The following is a 20,826-nucleotide window of genomic DNA, read 5'->3' as shown; positions in this document are numbered from 1 at the left end:
ATTGTTAATTGTGACTTGTTGTTCTATGGTTATCCCTTTTTATATGGGCATTCTATTTTGAAAGAGGACATTTAACTATACACACTAGTGCTATTCGACGGTACTAACGTTTCTTTTGCCAGGGCACTGCATCTTTAATGGATCAGTGGTAGTGATACACTCTCTTCCCAGTGGACTTGGTGAGCCCCACATCATTTCGGAGTCATGTATCTTTTGTTCCTCATGTATTTTGTATTTTGAGCTATAATCGGGGGCTTGTTACTGTCATTTCCATATTACTCTTATGTTGTACTTAGAGGCTCTGTAGACAGGTTGTAGGTGGTGTTTGATGTTGGGAATTGAACTAGAAATGTTGATATTTGGCAAACATATATTTTTTCATTATATCTATAAACTTGAAATATTTTGGAAATTATGAATGAAGTTGCTAATGGAAATAAAAATGGGAGTTGTTAATGAAATATTTTTAGTGTTTGATTAATGGAGTGCATCTTCTCTTTATTCATGGATGAGTTTGCGTAGAAGGAAATCTAACAGGCATGCTCGGTCGGGTTCACTCGGTTGAGCGCCGGTCGCACTCCCCTAGTTTGGGACGTGACAATTTGTGATGAATTTCTCCATGTCTATGGAGTAGTTCACTTTATGGTTTGATGGATTTGGTGTGTTGATGATTGTTTGTGGATTATAAATCTAATTTATGTATTGAAGCATTTTTGGATGATTTAATTGTTGCATCTATATTCACTAGTTCATGTAATCGACAAAGGCATAACTTGTGATATCTTTGCATTATATTGTTGGTTGAGTTCATAGATTCTTCTAAATAATTGAAAGAGGGTAGTGAATAATTGATTAAACCTAGTTAGAAGAATAATCGATAGAGGTTTTCCTAAAGACCAATCCACTACGCATTCTTGCATATCTTCATAGTGCTTAATTCGGTTCATCTTGTGAAGTTAAGACTTAATCAAGAGAGGAGTTTCTGCTAAAAGTTTAAACTAACAATTAAGTGAATTCTAGAGACTCACTTGAATATTAGAAGTGAAATATCTAGAGTTAGATCTCGAACAATTATCTTGCACCTATCCTATCAAACCCTATTTGTTACACCCCATATTTTCGTACGTAAGAGTACATCGTAAGTGAACCGATGTAAACTCATAAATGAGATCATATTTGAAGGTGCATAAAGTGAGTCAATCATGTTACCTTTGATGTTACAAATCTTTAGGATCATGAATAACCAGTACAAAGAGAATTGGAAAGCTTAGAAGCTAAACGAAAAATAAGTTTCGTCGAAAGTCGATAAGTTTGGAATATTATAACATGCACTTTGGGGTGATACTAGGGTTTTTAATGTGATAATAAGGTTATGTGATGAGTTATTTTAGTCGTATGATAGTCATATGTTATATTTTAAAGTCAAGCGAGTTGTGGAATAAAAGTTGGCAAAGGTTATCACAAGTTACATTCATAAATGTGCTGAATATTAGGTCAAACTTAGCGGAGCTGTTCTCCCAATATACTTAGAATTACGGGATGATCCACATATCAAATTTAATATCTACGAGTATATATAGGAGTCTAGTTTCTAACGCATTAAACCTTTCATTGATATGACATCAGAGTAGATATATATTTGCAGTTTTGCAAGACTGCGCACACCGCATAGATGACAAGTAGGTGGGTCGCTGAAGCTTTTTGAGCAATAAATTTTATGTGTTATATGAGGTCTTTTTGGGATATATTGTATATCAAATTTAAGGTATTGGAATGAGTTTCCAACATTCTTAACCTTTCATTCATACGATATCCAGATAAAAAAATATAAACGTCTAAATAAGAGCCAATAATAGGGTGCCAAACTAGCACCTTTTTGACTTTTCAAAAATGGATATATATAGGCCTTATGTCATCTCTTTATTCACTTTTCCACATAACACGACCTGAATAAGACCTCTAAACTTACCCTTAAGCTTTCTACAAGGGTTTCAAAGAAGATTAACATCCCGGGTACGAAATCAAGAAGCAATAATATTAGAACGATCCCTACGACGTAAGTATCGCTATACCACCTCTCTTTTCCTTTGTAGTTTGAGTTTTGGAAGGTAATTCATAGTTAATAAATGTTTACTTTCTTTATTTAAGCTTTTAAATATCAAGGAAGGTGGATAAATTTGTTTCCTAATAGTTAGAACTCACGGGACGATGATCGGAAGCCGTGAGTTCGAGTTATTTGACCTGTAGTAGACTGTTTTTAGGCTGTTTCATGTTGATTTTGGTGCTGTATATTTTGCTATTGTTTAATGGAGTTTTGGAGAATAAATGGTGTGAATAAACACCACATAATGACAAAATGGTGGACTAGGCGTTCTTTCTAATTGGGGTGTTTGACACTACTATAGTTGTCGTTTTGGGTATGAAGTGATTGGGGTGTGTTGGGTTGTTGTAAGGTAAATATAACATGGATTTTGACTTGCATGCACTTAGGATGTAATTATATTGTGTTCTTACATGTTATTAAGGTTATCTTGACATTGATTTAGTTAAATGGATAGACTAGAATGAACTAGGGAATAAGGTTGCTGATTGAGGATAATTGGAGTTGTGGATTATTTTCTTTGTTATAAATATATGGTATAAGGCTGGAATCATTAATAAATTAATTCATTATCATGTTAATGATACTATTAAGTTAAAGTAACAAGTCTATAAGGGGTGATATGGGGTATACGAATTCCAATTGGAGCTTGCCGCTCGTCGTGAAATAATTGTGACGTTGTTATTTTATGGTTTCTTGTTATTGATAATTATATATTGCTGGACTTCTCTGGTCATTGTTGTTGGTATATGGTATTGTATGAGGCTCTTGTTACAGGAGAGATGCTGCCCAAATTTACATAAATGAGTTACTAGTTTAAGTTGCGGACTTAGCCTTTATTCAACACTGATTTTGAATCTCCTTATGATATGGTAGATAGAGTTGAGTTGTTTGAAGAATTGCTTGGAATGTATTAAGGACTCAATGGAGTTAAGGTATGTTAAGGTTATCCATTCTTTCCTTTTTGCGTGATCCATATGATACAATGAAACGTGCAAACGTGGAACTTTCATAAATGACTCTATTCATAGAAGTACTAGGAGTGCCTATGTTCTTGATTTCCCATGTGTCCTATTATTATATCTTCTCTTCATGGGTCTCAAAAAAATACATAAGTTGCTAAAGTTTATCCGAAGGCATATTGATCTTATGATATTCCGAGAAATCTTACTGACTTACTTTATCATGCATTGCATTCATTTATACATGTACATTGACCCATAACCAGATAGCGTTATATACGTGTATATTATATGTATATGGGATATGAGATATGGAAAAAGGTTATGGCATTATATACGCACCACCACTTGATCGGTTGATATACGTTAATGATTTCGCCCACAACGGCTGAGATGATATGATGGGATACTCTCAGAGGCTTGATGATGTTATGTACGCATATACCTATGCATGGTATGTCATTTATACGTATGACATTATAAATTTTTCATGATTCATAGAGCTATTCAAAATTATAGGTTGAGTTCTTTACTCCATGTTTCTTTCATGTCTTTTATATACTACTGTCATGCCTTACATACTCGGTACTTTATTTGTACTGACGTCCCTTTTACCTGAGGATACTGCATTTTATGCCCGAAGGTCCTGATAGACTGTTGACAGTCGTCCTAGTAGGCTATCAGCTCAGCGGAAGGTGTTTGTGCACTCCACTTGCTCCGAAGTTGCATATTTGGTTAGTATGATTTAGACATATATTGATTAGTATGGTGCGATCCTGTCCTGACCTTTATGACATTTATGTACTCTTAGAGGCTTGTAGACAGATGTCATGTATATGGATACTTGTATGGCCTTGTCGGCCTATGTTTTGAGTATACAAATGATCATGTTGGCCTTATAGGCCTGTATGTCACATGTATAAGTTTCTATATCATGTTGGGTCGTCCTATGTCTAGTATTCCCTTTTGTTTTATTCTGGTTATCTCATGACGCCCCTTTTGGCCCATTTACCCATGATGGTATGATAAGAAAGATATGTTACATTGGTACCCGGTTGAGTAAGGCACCAAGTGCCTATCGCGGCCCCTGTGGTTTGGGTCGTGACACTATCTTTTTCTACTAATAACCTTATTTGCTTATTCCTTGTTTCAATAGTCACTAGTCAATAGCTTTAGATTCTTAGTTAATTTTAGTTAGTAATCATATAAATCTCAACTGTTGATCCTCTTGGATAGCAATCAAGCTAGAAACTACGAGAATAATATTTAAATCCAATTCATGTGGATACGATATTATACTATATTGTATTTGATTAGCGAGCATAATTTAAGTGTGAATTTTGCGCTCGTCAAGCCTAGAATCTATAACAACACATGCTCATATGAAGAAATCATCGACGATGAACCCCGTTACTTGGACTGAAGCCATATTCACATCATCCGAGAACACCCAATAACCTCTTAAGGAAAATCATACCACCTCGAACCTCATCGCGGATTATAACCCACATGTTAAACCTCAATGCGAGATCTAACTGTAATTTCCCATGATTGAAACTCATACGTGATCAACTGCTCCTCTCGAGCCAACACTCGTCAACCAGGTGTAAGAATTTATTTTATCCCACTAGTGAACTACTAAAGGTCCATCAATACATCCGTACCTTAAGGCTGCACTACACTATAAAAAGATAGTCAAGTGCCCTCATCCCACAACATCACAACCAATCCCTTCTCCTTATAGAAAATCCCTCCAAGCGCAGTCCTTAGACGCATAATACCTATCACATAGATGCCTCGCCACTCTTCCACGACATTCACATAAGCTATTGGTGCTCAACAAATAACACGCTCTAAATAATGCATACCAACGAATAGAGAGAGATAAGAGATTAGACTTCAAGCTGAATCGAGGTTGCACAATAAGGAAAAAAAGAAGGTGGCATTTTCCTAGATGCTCCGTAGCCTTTCGAAGATAAGTATGGACGTCATCATACCGATCTGCAAGACTTTACTAGACGCTTGCTCATCCCTCATAAAACTTATATACCTAGAGATCTGATATCAACTTGTTACGACCCAAATCCTACCTAGTTATGATGGGACCTAAGCTAAACCCGCTAGGTAAGCCAACCAACAATATTATTATCCAACTAGAATAATTAACAATTAAAGAAGTTAAAATATGGAAATTAATACATCTAATCTCAAGAACTGGTGATACAAGCTATGAGCAACTAAGATTTGGAGCTTACAACGTTGGACACAAGATATACATCATTTATTTGAAAATACATAAACTACAATTCTAAACTGCCATAAACAAGGTGACATCTAATGGCTGGAACACTAAAGTTTTCAAAGCTTACCCTCGGACTTCGCAGTCGCATAGCTCTAAAATCTGCAAATAAGATGCAGAAGTATAGTATGCGTACAATTGACCCTATGTACTCAGTAAATATCTTGACTAATCTTAGTAAAATAGTGATGAGGTTTTTAAGTCAAAGATACTCACTGAGATAACCTGAATTGTTAATAAGTAATACAATAACAAGAGAAATAATATGATAGATAACAAGAATATATAGGAGAAATAGTAAAATGATTAATTAAAAGAAACAACGATTTCTCAAATATCACAACAAAACCTTTCTTAACAACTCTAACCAAGAGGATGAAACGATATCCATGAAAGTAACATAGTCAAATCCGCATAATAAGATAAATGCGTTCAAGATATGAAATCTAATAGCACGGCAAAATTCTTTGTGCATTTATCTCATCCTCACCAAGTATAGAAACACCCTCGTGCAATACCACTCTTCCTCACTAAGCATATGTATAACAATACCAAGTAAGGTAGAAAGAATGTAGCTAACACCAACATACAAGGTAGAAATCAGTAACAACAAATTAGAATGCATAGATAAAGTAATAATAAGCAAGGTATGAGGCATCGATTTAACAACGACATAAGGTGGAAGCTAAGATGTAACGACCCGAACATTCGCTTTTAAATTTAGCACTCTGTTAGGTGGTTCAAGATTTTGAGTAGCTACTTGATGTATTACGACTTGCATGTATGGTTGGTGTGATTTTTTAGAAGTTCGGAGTTGAATTGGAAGAATAATTCTCAATTCAGAAGCCTTAAATTGGAAGGGTTGACCAAGGTTTGAATTTTGAGTAAACAGCCTCAGAATCGGAATTTGATGATTTCAATAGATTCGTACGGCGATTTTGAACTTCAGCGTGTGTTCAGATTTGGATTTGGAGATTCCTCAAAGATTTTGGCACTATTTATCGAAAATTGGCAACTTGAAGAGTATAAATTTCACTAGGAATTGACTTTGGTGTTATCCAGCTTTCATGGATGTTTCGGGACTTATATTGGAGAAAATTATTAATAAGAGCTTTCTTTCCTTTCTCTTTACGATCATTTTTTAAAATTAAAGTTTATCATTATTTCAATTGCTAATTCATTAATTTTTCACTGAAATTGAATTGAATCGATTACTTGTGATCTTACTTTATAAATTTAACTGATTTTGCTTATTAGACAAATTTTATGTTAAATAACAGCAGTATCGTATGATTTATTGTGCTCAAACAAGTCAAATTACCATTTAATATGATTAATATTCTTTTCAAGTGTTCACGCATCGTGGGTTCTAATATTAATTATGCATAAAAGGAAAACACCTAAAGCCTGTTTGGAAGGACGAAGAAAATGAAATTGCAAATTCTCTAAGTATAATAACTTATACTGGTGCTGAATTATTTACGATTGCTTTATAGCTTTTCGAGCCGCAGATCAATATCCGAAATCTCCTTCAAAGACTCCAAAATCCTTTTATTTGCCTTCTTTTACTTTACGGCTTCCTTTTTAACTCCACTAAGTGCAGTTCTCTCTGTCCTTTTTCTTCTTGTTTTCTTTTCCGTTTGCATAACTTTTTAGAAAATCATAATGTAAGTTGAACCTATACATCCTCTTTGACAAAGTTATATTATTTTCTTAATAGTTGTTGTGCCTCTATTAATTCATTCTAAAGGATATATGTATCACCAGCACACAGGTACTAAATAACTCAATCCATTAAGACTTAAACAGATATAAAAAAATTAAAAATCGTGTTATTTATGTGAATACTTATTGGCAACTCTCTCTATTTTAACTTGGTGAATACTTATGTGAATAGTAAATGATGTGTTCTCATAAATTCTTTGTGTACTGGCATATACCTTTGACCGATACAAGAAAAGGAACAAGAATGTTGATACGTGGAAGCTGGACACAAATATCGATTGTTAAAACATAAATCAAAAGCAAAAAATAAAGTAACGCTTTTCTTTAAACAAAGAGATAAATAAGAATTGGAGCAATGCCAACTCAGAATATAGTAACGTATGCGCGTGTTTGAAAGTTAGACATAAAGTAACGCCTAGTACTGCAGTTTCTGTAAGTTGGAAATTTCCAATCCATGTCTTTTTATTATTATCAGAAAAGCGTGGCACTCTAAGTATGTATAAGATCAAGCCTTTCCTTGATTTTAATAATATTAGAATAGAATTAAGCAAAGCATGCACATACCTTCCAATATTTTACTACTCAATCAAATAACTAGGTTTTAATCCTGAATTAGTTAGATGATTATCTATATCTGCTTCACTTGACTCTACTAATGTTTAAAAGAATTCATCAAAATTTGATACTAGTAGATTATAGTTTCGATAATGGTGAATAGGATGACAATATTGGTAAGGTAGAGACAAAGGAATAAAAAGCAAAAGGGGAAAAGGTATTTTGTGTTGCAGTAGAACACTTCACATGGCCACCCATTTCTGTATTCTTTAGCTTTTTCTCTTTGCATTATTTATGTATCACCATTCCTATGTCACACTTTCCCTTTTAGGTCTTCTTATTGTTGCTTGTATTGGGATTTGACTGCAAGAGTGCTTCATCAGATGGTGCTGCTGCTCTAAAGTCTAAAGTGAAGCTCATACAAGAATGGTGTCTCCTTACAACTCATTTACCACTCGGTAATCTCCATCTTCTGGGCTACACATATATAACTGTTGATCAAGAATTATTCGGTTACAGTATCAAAGACAGTTTTTTTACTGCGAATTATGTGTTGGCCTTGGTTTTTGATCATCATATTCTGAATGACATGTTTGATGAATGTACATTTTCAATGAATTTAGTCTTTCAGCTTGATTTGAGCTACCCCACCCCCTCCAGCAGCCCATCTTGGCTGCCCTGCTTGATGATTCATGCTATGATTATATTGTTTCCTCTCTCCAATTATTATTTTTTCAGTACGCATTGCACCTTACAAACATTATCCTTATAGGGATTACTTAACATTATCCTTTCCAAATTCCCTCCAGTGAATAGTTACAGGAAGGCCTTGTTAGAGTAACTCTTTCTTCTGACATTTGAAGGGTAGCCTTGGCGCAATTGGTAAAGTTGCTTCCATGTGACCATGAGGTCACGGGTTCGAGCCGTGGAAACAGCCTCTTGCAGAAATGCAGGGTAAGACTGCGAACGATAGACCCTTCCCCGGACCCGCGCATAGTGGGAGCTTAGTTCACCGGACCACCCTTTTTTTCTTCTGACATTTATATGCTTTCTTTGCGTATGTCATACTCTCTTTAGTATACTATTTCACATAATTTGTCAAACATGTCAAAGTGCTACTACTGTGAACTTGAGTATTGGTGTCCTTTCTTATCATCTTCTTCGTTTTCATCGATAAACTTGATCTGTCATGTCAGTAGGAGGAAATGCATCACTTTACCCCCCAACACTTCCTAATTCATCTGTTATTTCATGAATAATGAACAAAACACCATAAAAGCGTTAATACTTTTTATGACATGGTAAATTTATTAAGGCAAATAAATACTTTGTCATGTCAAAATCATTGCGATAAATCAACTTATTCGTGATGATATTGATCAGCACTATATTCTCTGAAGTTGCTGGGGATATTACAATTGCTGCAAATGGAGAGTCTTTCCTACTGCATAAGGTACTTTCCTGTTTTCAGAAACTTTCTGCCTTTGGATAATTTAAGAACGTTTGAACTTCAAATAAGGTTAGAAATATATATAAATTATCAGGATCATGCTAAAGGTTCAAGATCATGCATAGTGGGAGAGGGTGGGGTTTTGTTTAAAGACACTTGTTTCTTTCGTCTTGGTTACTAACTAGATAGATTGAGATTGTGATGGTGGTAAAATTTGAAATTCAGAGGATTATCAGACTTGGTTGAGAATGTTCCTGTAGTTTGATAGATTATTAAGATTGAAAAACCAAAGTTTCCATTAATGGTGTATTTGGCTATCAAGAAAAAAAAAGCAACAATTGTTGTAGTGATGGTATACGTAATGTAAGCTAACTTTAAGATCACAATTCTGGAACACATTGTAGTTTGAAAAGAACTCCATCTGGGCATGTAATGCAGCTAAAAATAATGACAGTGAAGTCTGTCATATTAAGGATACTTTAGCAAATGATTGAAATGGTCATTCTTCTAGGAGTAGCATTGCGACAAATGCTTTCCAGAAATCAATTTTATGATTATAACATGTGAATCTTAGCCTTGTCTAGGCGTTTCATCGTGAACTATTTAATAATTAACTTATCTCTTCCTTATTCGACATTATACTTCATTCTTGAAGTTGATAATTATGTGATGTTTACAATAGTTTCCCCTGGTATCTTTGAGTGGAAAGATCCGGAAGATGGTGGCAGATGCCAACGATCCAAATCTCTCAGAATTGGATTTGAATCACGTACCAGGAGGACCTGAAACATTTGAACTGGCTGCAAAGTTTTGTTATGGCATGAACTTTGAGATCACAACCACAAACGTAGCACGTTTGCGCTGTGTGGCAGAATACTTGGAAATGACAGAAGATTATCGTGAAGAGAATCTCATTGCAAGAACAGAAACTTTCCTTGATGAAGTTGTCTCTCCAAGTCTTGAAAAATCCGTGCAAGTACTTTCTTCCTGTGAAGCTCTTCTTCCTACTGCAGAGGAGGTTGGTATTCCAGATAGATGCATTGATGCCATTGCCAGGAATGCTTGTCAAGAGCAACTTGTATCCAGTCTATCTCGTTTAGATTGTGATAGTGGATCTTTGGAACTTAAGGACAGGTGTCTTGAATGGTGGGTCGAAGATTTTTCTGTTCTGAGTATTGATTTTTATCGCAGAGTTATCATGGCAATGGGACATGCTGGGGTACACATAGACAGCATTATTGCGTCCTTGATGCATTATGCCCAGGTCTCTCTAAAGGGTATTGGGAAACCGCAAATTTGGAATCCAGCCAGATCGTATCCTTGTAAGGGAGAAAAGGGGCAGAGAACAATAATAGAAACTCTTGTTAGTCTATTGCCTCCAGAAAAGAGTTCATCTGTTCCTCTGAATTTTCTTTTTGGGATGTTGAGGATAGGTATCATGGTGGATGCCACGCTAGCCTGCAGGCTTGAAATTGAGAGGAGGATTGCCTTCCGGCTGGAAATGGTCTTACTTGATGATTTGCTTATACCATCTGTCCAGACTACAGGTGATTCTTTGTTTGATGTTGACACGGTCAAGCGGATATTGATACATTTCCTCCAAAGGATTGACCAGGAAGAAAATGAAGATTGTGGATATGAATCAGAAGGTATTGATTCTCCAAGCCATGGCGCTCTATTGAAAGTTGGACGGCTGATAGACACATATCTTGCTGAAATAGCTCCTGATCCATATTTGAGTCTCGACAAATTCACTGCTATGATATCAATGTTGCCTGATTATGCTCGTGTAATTGATGACGGACTTTACAGAGCTATTGATGTTTATTTGAAGGTGAATTTTCAAGTTTTTAGTTATAGACCTGTATATTGTTCTAGCAATGCCTTCTAATGATAACATGTTCTTTATATTGGTGGTTTGAATATTCTTCTTTGCGCATATAATGTTGTGTTTAACCCTGAAAGCTGTTTAATGCTTTTAGTAAAATCACATCTCAACCCCTTATAAACATAGTTTTAGTTGAATCTGCCATTTATCTCTTTGTGAACTTTACTAGGCCCATCCAACGCTAAGTGAGCATGGCGCGAAGAAGCTGTGCAAGTTCATAGATTGCCAGAAGCTCTCTCAAGAAGCATGCAATCATGCAGCACAGAATGAGAGACTCCCAGTTCAAATGACTGTCCGAGTTCTCTACTTTGAGCAGCTCCGCCTTAAGAATGCTCTATCTGGAAGTTGTGGAGATACTTTTGTATCACAAAAGATCAGTAGTGGTCTTACAAGTGCAGCTATGTCGCCTAGAGATACTTACGCTTCTTTAAGGAGAGAGAACCGAGAACTGAAGCTGGAGATATCAAGAATGAGGGTAAGGCTCAGTGACCTGGAGAAGGAACAAGTGTTCATGAAACAAGGTATGATGGATAAAACAGGACATGGGAAAACATTCTTAACTTCCCTTTCTAGAGGCATAGGAAGAATTGGTATATTTGGCAGTCCTTCTGGAGAAAAACATCACAAGTCGGGTCGCAAATCCAGGACATCAGAAGGTAAAACTGGTAGGAGTAGGAGGTATTCTCTTTCCTAGAAAAGGTTGTATGCCACAATGTAAATTAATGCATGATTCAAGAGTTTTGCAAAAGTGGCTAATTATTCTTGCTGTCCTTGCCAATATCTTAGATGTCATACTGCATTGTTGAACTTGTTTCAAAACACAAGAAGAAGAATGATGTTGAAAGTAAAATATCTTTATTCAATAATTCTTAAACAATCTTCTTGAAAACAATATACTGAACTAGCACATAGGAATGTAACAAATGTTTAATAAAGTGAGTGAATTAAGTTCATCCACAGGAGTAGTCGAGCATCCTCATGCACCCATCTTAGAGAAAAGTTGTTTACGTATCTGCATAAAGAGCAAACCATACTTCAATGAGTACGAAGCTGAAGGTATTCAGCTGTTTGTGATTTGGTAGATTGAAGAAGATTGGTGTAACAAATTACCTCGGGGAGTTTTTGCCTGAAAACAACATCCAGTCGCGCATCCAGAGTGTTCTCGCAGACAATCTTCCCATCTTCAGAAGCCAGAACTACACCTCCAGAGCTTTCATTAGCAAAATAAAAACTAGTCAAAATCCGCGCTTCACCTCTATATATATGTCATTGCATGAAAATAACAGGCAGTACGTACCAGGAGGGTCGATGAGGATCTGAATGAGTTGGAGGTGGAGGTAGATGAACATTGTCAATGGTGACATTAGGGGTACGCACTTTGGCTTTCTCCGTATACTCTCTTTTTGCATCCTCTACAACTGATTTAACTACTGAAACATCCATCTCCCTGCACCTCAACAACACTGATGGCTCCTTGAGTCGCACCAGACTCTGCACAGCAATTACTAGCTACTTCATTAACGAATAAATCTAAGGTTACGTTAGAAAATGCAAGCAACTTAATTAATTAATTAATTACCTGAACAATCAATCCCTTGAGAAGCTTTTTGTAATTATTCTTGTCACCAGAATTAATCTTTACAAGTGCTTTACTTGCAGATTCCTTCATTCCACTCACCACATCATCTTGTGCTTGGAGAACTTTGATACGTGATGCATTTAGTTGCATTGAATACTCACTATATATACCAATTACAATAAAATTAAGAGTTTCATTTTTTATACGTACTAAATTATGTTACTTGAACAATAACTATATTATATATGAACTCACATTTTCTTACGGACTTCCACCTGCTTGGTTTTCCGTTCATACTCTTGTCTCACCTTTTTCTTCTCAGCTTCAACTAATTGTAATTTCTCTATTTGGAATTCCTACCAAAAGGATATATAGGCAAATGAAACTCAGATTTATACTTCAGATGATGTGCTATATATTACCTAAATTTGCATCTAATTGCAGATTATTACCAATTTACCTTACAAGTGTAACAGGCGGGGTGGAGCTAGAGTGCCGGGAACGGGTTCGACCGAACCCAGTAACTTTGGTTCGAATCATGTATTTGTCTTAAGATTTCTATTCAATATGTATACATTATTAATCTAGAGCCCATTAACTTCAAACGATTAGAATTCCGAACCCATAAACTTAAAATTCTGGCTCCGCCTCTGATAACACTGACGGAGTAGCATTTTACACCACCGAGAAGACTTTAAGTAAAAGGAATAAAAATGATTATATCACTCAATCCAAATCAGTTGGACCAGCGAATTAGTCTTTTTGAAACTAAAGGTTCTCTAAATTTCACATATATTTTAACACAAACATACAAGTCTCTAAACTGAACGTACAAGTCTCAACAATATTTATTAATATAAGGGAAAAGAATGAGAGGAAAATTATGAAAAGTAAACCTCCTCAGCGGAGACAGAGATCTCATTGGCCTTCTCTTCGGCTTCCTGCCGTATGAATCTGACCATTTGCTGTATTTGCTTTGATACATCAGTGTCATTCATTTTCAAATTTCTTTCCTTCTTTTCTCTTAGATTTCGTAATACAAATGAAAACAATGCAATTTTTGGAATGAGGTTCAGTGCAAATGCGAATGGTGATTTACATATAGATGAATAATTTAAAAACTTCGGCTTAATACGATTGTTGTAATGCAGGTCACCTTCAGAGGCGGATCTAAAATCTAATTAAAGGTAGTAAATGAACTTATGATAAAATTTGAGTTCGAAAAATTAAATACACGTGCATGCACTGGTTATGTGTTAGATCCATCTCTTGTGGAAATAATGGGGCAGTTCTAAACGTTAGTTTTGAAAGAGTCCATTGTCATGCATTTCCCCCAAAAGAATTACTTAGTATATATTAATAGAAAGAAAAAGAAAAAAACAACCACGAGAAAAGTAGAATACAATATGAGTTGATTATCAAAGCTTGAATGTGCTTCAATAGGAGAATATATTATTCGTACTTGGATGCTTTAACCTATACATGGGAGATGACAAGTTGAAAATATTTCGCTAAAAGGTATACCTTATAATCCAGTAGAACCATTAATTGCATATTCAGATAACTTAATATTTATAATGTGAATTCTAATTATTTAGTACTCCCTCCGTTCCAATTTATGTGAATTTGTTTGACTGGGCACAGAGTTTAAGAAAAATGAAGACTTTTAGAATTTGTGGTCCTAAACAAGTCAAAAAGGGGCCCAGAGTATTTGTGTGGTTATAAAAGCTTCTCATTAAGGGTATAATTGTAAGTTTAAGCTAAATTGTTTTCAAATTTAGAAATTGGTCATTCTTTTTGGAACGGACCAAGAAGGAAATAGGTTCACATAAATTGGTAAAAATAACACGGTCAAGCTAGTTTTCGGACTGGTCATTCAAAAATAGCCAGCGTTTACCAAGTCAATGAAAAATAGCCACTATTTTGCTGCAACAGAGACCGGTCCAGCATATATACTGGAGTTCAGTGCACCTGTGTATGAAATTCAAGCATATTATGCTGGACCGATATATTATACTAGAACTCCAGTATATTAGACTGAAGTTCCAGTATAATATACTCGAACTCCAGTATATTACGCTGGAGTATTTTTCCGGATTTTGAACAGTGTTTTCGTTCAAATTTATCTTTACATGAAAAATGACTAAATTTTGATTACTTTTGAAACTGGACTATTTTTGAATGACCACTTGTAAATCTGGCTATTTTTGAACTTCTCCCCATAATTTGAAGGAATTTTTACCTCTTATAGCAAAGGTTAACACCTTATTTATTTCAAATAAATACCATTTTAAAAAATTATATTCTATAAATACCTTTTAATGGTTATAGCAAAATATCTAATTTTGGTTACCTCCTAACCCTAAGCCACTAAATACGTTATTCAGTTACACTATTTTCTTTATCTCTCTACTTTGATTCATGTCATTCTCTTCTCCCATTCCCTGAAAACACGATGCTCAATCTCAAAATTCCTCTCACCCACATCACCTACGTTCTCTCCGATCCCAATTTCCCCAATTCCATCGGAGCATGCATATATATATATATATATGTTACCACGTCAAATATGTTGACATATGGTTTCGACAATTTGGACAAATAGCACTAGGGTCATCGGCTGCGTAGGAGCTGCTGCAACTACAAACACATCTATATAAAGTTTAACAGATTCAAGCTCGATGGTCATTTATCACTATATTTATGTTTGTTAAGAATACAACCAATTTGTTTTAGTAATGGATTCTTTCACACCCCTACAACTGCTTCAATACAAGATTCAAGCTTTAACAGAGTCCTTATTCTGCCACCATTGCTCGATGGCGAATTCGCCGGAAATTAGGGTTTGTTTTTGAACAAAGACGACGGAGTTTGGGGCTGAGCAACTTGAATTTCTGTTAATATATTTCAATGTATCTCGCGGTATTTCCATGTATTTCATTGTATTCATTGCCTTTTTTTCATTGTATTTCAATGTATCTCGTTGTATTCCATGTATTTCATTATATTCACTGTCTCTTTTAGACAAGAGGGGTTGTTCTGATGGTAAGCAACCTCCACTTCCAACCAAGAGTTTGTGAGTTTGAGTCTACCCAAGAGCAAGGTGGGAAGTTCTTGGAGGGAAGGATGCCGAGGGTCTATTTGGAAACAGCCTCTCTACCCCAGGGTAGGGGTAAGGTCTGCGTACACACTACCCTCCCCAGACCCCACTAAGTGGGATTATACTGGGTTGTTGTTGTTGTTGTTGTTGTCACTGTCTCGTTGTATTCTATGAATGTTTTCATATATTTTTTTAATTAATATAGTTTATGTATTCAGATGTATTATATAATTTATCTTAAGATTGCTATGTTTTTGGGATGTTTTTCGGTTGAGAATCTTTTTTATAACTGGAAATACAAAATTTATGTGTTATAATTGAGTTTGTTGAGTTATATTAGGAGTTTATTATGTTAATTGATTCACTTTCCATTTAAAAACAATATAATCTCCTGTTTCACGCCGTGAATACAGTCGAATACAATAATCTGCCCAGCTGTAATCCCATGTTTCATGCCATGAATATAGTCGAATACACTCGAATACAACAATTGATTAGCTGGATTTCCCTGATTCACGCCTATTTTTGCTATTGTATTCATGAATACAATAGCTTAAATACATCTAATACATCTTATGACAACAGAAAACGTATCTACAATCCCTAATATAGCAAATGGTATCTATAGATAGCTACTTACCACTAAAAGATAGTGCTTTATGAAAATTTCTCTAAATTGAAATGGAGGGAATAATATGGATAGGCCCTGCTGCGAACGGGCCCAATAACACTGCTAAACAATGGAGTATAAATTTTAAAAGGAGCTTGTTTCATGATTAAATTTTTTGCCTAATTTATATGTACATACTATAATTTTTTACCTACAATATCACGTTATTTAAAACAATATAAAAATTAGCCCTAAGAACTCTGTTTAGTAGATTTGTCAAAAATAAAAAATTATAAATAGGTTCTTCGGTAACATTATTTTCCTCTCACATTCAAATTTTAGATTTAGGCAGATCTATTAAGAAAATCATTTAATAGCAATACTATAAGAATTTTAATCGAGTTATCCTTTACATTTTATCAAATTACTCTTTATATATCATTATTTTGTTTCAGATTATTTACTGGATCAAGGATAGATTTGAAAAAACTAAGTAATCCTTTCTTGGTTTCTCAAAGAAACTTACAATATATTGATATAACTTTCTACAATATTAAACTTAAATCGAGTAAATTTTCATAAAAATAAAATTAGTTTTAAATTTAGTAAATGAGTTAGAACTAAAATGGAGAATGTGCTTAAGGAAAAGTGTGTAGATCAAATTTTGCCCTAGGTGTGGCTCTTCATTACTTACTTCATTTTGAGTTATATCCTCATTAATCAAAGCCACTTTGAGTTTTTTTTTTCTTTCTTTTTTTAGTAATTATGAATTCTCTGTAAGCACCATACTATACTCAATGTTCCAGCTGTGACTATATGTCGTTCTCCCGTATGTTTCACGTCTAAGTATATCTTATCCTTGTTATTCCTACAACTCACTGTATATTCTATTTCCCCCAAGATTATACTCTGGTTTTAAGGTAGCATACTTGATTGATGGGTAAGAAATTTTCTTTATTTCAAACGCCAACTTTTATACAAATGCATTATCGTGCATCAATGTTTACTTGATTTAAATTCTGCAACTTTGAAGTTGCAGCTGATGGCAATTAAATATGTGATGAAGCTGTTGTTAGCTAGTTTGATGACAAGGAAGAATTTACTTCATTTTGTTAGATTTTGGAGTTTAAAAATTCTTCCAACTTTTCCAGTAATTTAGCTAGTTTGTTATTTTTAATTTTAAAATGTTAAGCTCACAGCTGAGCAGTCATGCCAAGATTAGCTAATGAAATGACAAAAGTATTCTCAATTCACATTATAATTCCAAGAAGCACACGTGTTGACCTTGAGGTGCCTTTTATTCCTTCTTATTAATAAGTAATATAATATATATATATATATATATATATATATATATATATATATATATATATATATATATATATATATATATATCAGGTTTAAAAAAAAACAAAGAAGCTGTTAATAATCAAACATCCATATTTGTAGATGAATGAATGTTTTACACCTAAAGAGAAAGAAGTTAGGATGCTTAAAATAAAATACTATCTTGGACATGAATCGAGTAATAACAATAATGATAAATTTCAACCAATTATACTATCTTACATAAATGAAATATCCATTATTCAGTGGCGGATGTACATGGATACTTATGGGTGCTTGAGCACCCATTATTTTTAACCGAATTTAGTAAATTTGCATAGGCAATTATAAAAATAGTTAGATAAATATTGAGTGAACACCCATAACTAAACTTTTTTTCCTCTTTTTTCAGATTTTTTATTAGCGAGCACCCATCACTTTAAAATTCTGGATCCGCCACTGCCCGCGACCCAATGAGTACATAAACATATTTTCAAATCAGAAAAATTATAACTTTTCTAATTTTCCCCATTTAAGGGACAAAGTACATGGGATTGGGAAGTTTAAATGTTCGATTTCCTATATACTCTCCTTGAAGATCACTCCATTGATCTCCTACGTTGCCCCATATCCTGTACCCCTCTCCTACCAGCTTTTTCCTTATCTCTGACTTATATACAATTGAACTCATTCCTTCGTACTCATCTTCCCTGCAATTTCATCAGAAAATCATAAGAACGTTTCTCTTAAATAGTCAACCTAAATCATTGAAATTCAGCATGACCAACAATAGTAGAGTAGACAATACCTTAAAGTTAGACGTTCATAGCCAAGAAATCCTTGGTTGTGGAGATTGTAAAGGGTGGCTTGTCCAAGTGTGGATTCACTTCTACCAGTGACAAGGAATACTCTAAATCCACATTCAATCAATTTGTTGTACAATCTTAGTACAGCAGGAATTGCTGGGCAAACTCCTTTTGATGCCCATTCATGAAATCCCTTTGGATCGTATGGATCAACCCTACATTACATTTATGCTACATATGAAAATCAAAGAAAAGATAACAGTAATAGCTACGCCACATTCGGACTTAAAAGTAAACGTGCTAATATGACTAGAATATGTTCCCAAATGGTATCACGCACCAAAAACAAAGACCCAAAGAACAAGATCCATCTACAACAAAAAGGATCGGAAATTCACTTACCCGAATCGCTTCCCTTGGTAATAAAAAAGATTGGAGAGACAAGTGTCATCAACATCTAAGATCCAAGCGTCAAGGCCATCGTTAGAAAGAACAACATCGTCATTCACATAATCCATAACATGATCAATGATTAATTCAACATCACGTTCATATTGCCCCCTCATCATATAATTTTCAACATAACGCAGACAATGAGTTGGTACAGTTCGCCATGCACGTATATTGTTAGTTTCCACACCCAATCTCCAGCTCAAACAATAGCTATCAGGTTTCTCTTCTGTGTGCCACATCGGCATCCATACCGTAGTACTTGCTGTTAATTTTGAACACGAGGCTAGCAGAAGAAGCATCACTAATTCCCTTATTTGCTTCATCGTCTCCCAGATTACTCCTCCTTTGTTTATCTTCATGTTTGAAAAGAATGCCATTTTCATCAGTCAAAAATTATACACCAAGTATATAGATTATTACTTCAAAAAGATAATATATTTATATATATATTATATATCTTCATAAACAAAGACTAAGAGAATACTTGTGGAAATTTAAGGGAAGGGGATAAGACTCTACCTTTCCTCGAAGGTCAATATTCCAAAGAATAATGTTCGCGTAGGGCAGGAGAAGTCGTTGGACGTCAACTTAGAACAACATTGCCGTCATTTATAGAATTAGGAAATTCAGGGGTAGGAAGAGGTTTTGTTTTGTCCAGTGTGGCGCCTTTTGTTTTTATTTTAATTTTGCTACATATCACTGAGCAAGCAATGGAATTTCCGACTTTAATTTTGTTATAAGTATTCCAAAACCCAATTCTTGGAAAACAACAATTCCTAACTAATATTATTTCTTATTTCTTATTTCTTATTTCTTATATATAACGCACTATATATAAGAAAGTCATCGTCTTTTAAGGTACGCATTGTCTCTAACAAAAACTAAGAATTTTCTTTCTTGAAAAAAGGGTGGGGTGAGGGCGATGTTGTCTGTAGGAAGAGTACAATATCAAATATAAATAAAATCATACTAATATAATATAATATAATTTAACATAACAATATATGAGTTGACTTTTAGCACTACTCAAGCGCATTACAGCTTCTTGGATTACCTATTGTATCGTAATGTATTGTTACTTTAAAAATAATATTTTTTTAAATTGTTACTTAAATTTTATTGTAGCGTTTCTACGAATTCGTTGTTACGTAATGACAAAAAATGTCACTTTATGGACCAATGTATTTGGTGTGATGTCATCGTTACTTTATTTTTTTCTCTCATCTTGCCCTTCTTTATTATTAAGTAATCATATTAATCCTTTACCCTATTCTTTTATATAATAATTCTACTCCATATCTTTTTTTTAGTAATATTATAAGTTTATTCTTCATATTGTTGGTGCATGACATCATGAAACTGCGATACAATCTATTCAAACGTTATATTCATCAAATAATATAGTACAATACAAGGCACTCACATAGAACATCGATTGTATAATCTAGTTATTGTCGATCACCTGATTAGTACTTTGCTAAGATACTTGACCAGCGGATCAATTAAAAATTCAATTATATTCGATTAACCCATGATATATTTTTTATCACTTTATTTAACCTAGAACATGCATAATTCTTGATTTTAACTAACAAGACGCTCGAGCATACTGACGGCCTTAGTAAATTAAATATTGAGTTTTAATGTGTGAGCGATTGAGTCTAAGTATCGGCATCCAACACGCTAGAACACATTTGAAACCAAAATGTATAGTGCTATAAGATGTAGTACTATATTAAAACTTAAGTTGTAGCAACAACAACATATACTCCGTCAAATCCCATGATTGATATGTGTGTGTGTATAAAATATTATAATTTAGGATGTTAAATATATGTAGATTGTACATAATAATCTGTAAATGTTGACCATGTTTGACCACTAATACCGATGTATATCGGTCGGAAATTTCATCAAATCTTTTTGGAAAAATTATACTATTAGTTAACCTGGGCGGAAAAAAATTAATTCA

The 20,826-nt window shown here is 34.4% G+C and overlaps 3 protein-coding genes across 8 annotated transcripts; 1 reads left to right on the top strand and 2 right to left on the bottom strand.

The window, feature by feature from the left end:
* The first annotated feature begins 7,600 nt into the window (after window positions 1–7,600).
* Window positions 7,601–11,728, top strand: LOC107766485 (BTB/POZ domain-containing protein At3g08570-like). Of its 6 annotated transcripts, none has more exons than XM_075222857.1 (5): window positions 7,601–8,100; window positions 8,511–8,596; window positions 9,026–9,095; window positions 9,802–10,926; window positions 11,150–11,728. In XM_075222857.1, the coding sequence occupies exons 2-5, from the start codon at window positions 8,547–8,549 to the stop codon at window positions 11,672–11,674; spliced, it is 1,770 nt and encodes a 589-aa protein (XP_075078958.1). In that variant the 5' UTR covers window positions 7,601–8,100; window positions 8,511–8,546; the 3' UTR covers window positions 11,675–11,728. The 6 variants fall into 6 exon arrangements, with proteins under 6 accessions (XP_075078958.1, XP_075078956.1, XP_075078959.1 ...); XM_075222855.1 differs by having other exon boundaries at window positions 7,602–8,100; window positions 9,775–10,926; XM_016585280.2 differs by lacking the exon at window positions 8,511–8,596 and having other exon boundaries at window positions 7,603–7,859; window positions 7,974–8,100; window positions 9,775–10,926.
* A 90-nt stretch (window positions 11,729–11,818) lies between these two features.
* Window positions 11,819–13,750, bottom strand: LOC107766486 (V-type proton ATPase subunit E-like). The gene is made up of 6 exons (XM_016585282.2): window positions 13,456–13,750; window positions 12,815–12,915; window positions 12,560–12,719; window positions 12,278–12,471; window positions 12,091–12,190; window positions 11,819–11,992 (listed from the first exon to the last, which is right to left on the bottom strand). Exons 1-6 carry the CDS (start codon window positions 13,555–13,557, stop codon window positions 11,957–11,959), a joined length of 693 nt encoding a protein of 230 aa, XP_016440768.2. The 5' UTR covers window positions 13,558–13,750; the 3' UTR covers window positions 11,819–11,956.
* A 4,346-nt stretch (window positions 13,751–18,096) lies between these two features.
* Window positions 18,097–19,264, bottom strand: LOC107766487 (acid phosphatase 1). The gene is made up of 3 exons (XM_016585283.2): window positions 18,804–19,264; window positions 18,404–18,616; window positions 18,097–18,305 (listed from the first exon to the last, which is right to left on the bottom strand). The coding sequence occupies exons 1-3, from the start codon at window positions 19,235–19,237 to the stop codon at window positions 18,128–18,130; spliced, it is 825 nt and encodes a 274-aa protein (XP_016440769.1). The 5' UTR covers window positions 19,238–19,264; the 3' UTR covers window positions 18,097–18,127.
* Window positions 19,265–20,826: the final 1,562 nt, after the last annotated feature.

This window comes from Nicotiana tabacum, chromosome 10 (genome assembly GCF_000715075.1).
Source record: "Nicotiana tabacum cultivar K326 chromosome 10, ASM71507v2, whole genome shotgun sequence".
Classification (NCBI taxonomy): domain Eukaryota; kingdom Viridiplantae; phylum Streptophyta; class Magnoliopsida; order Solanales; family Solanaceae; genus Nicotiana; species Nicotiana tabacum.
This window is presented reverse-complemented; position numbering and strand designations above follow the sequence as displayed.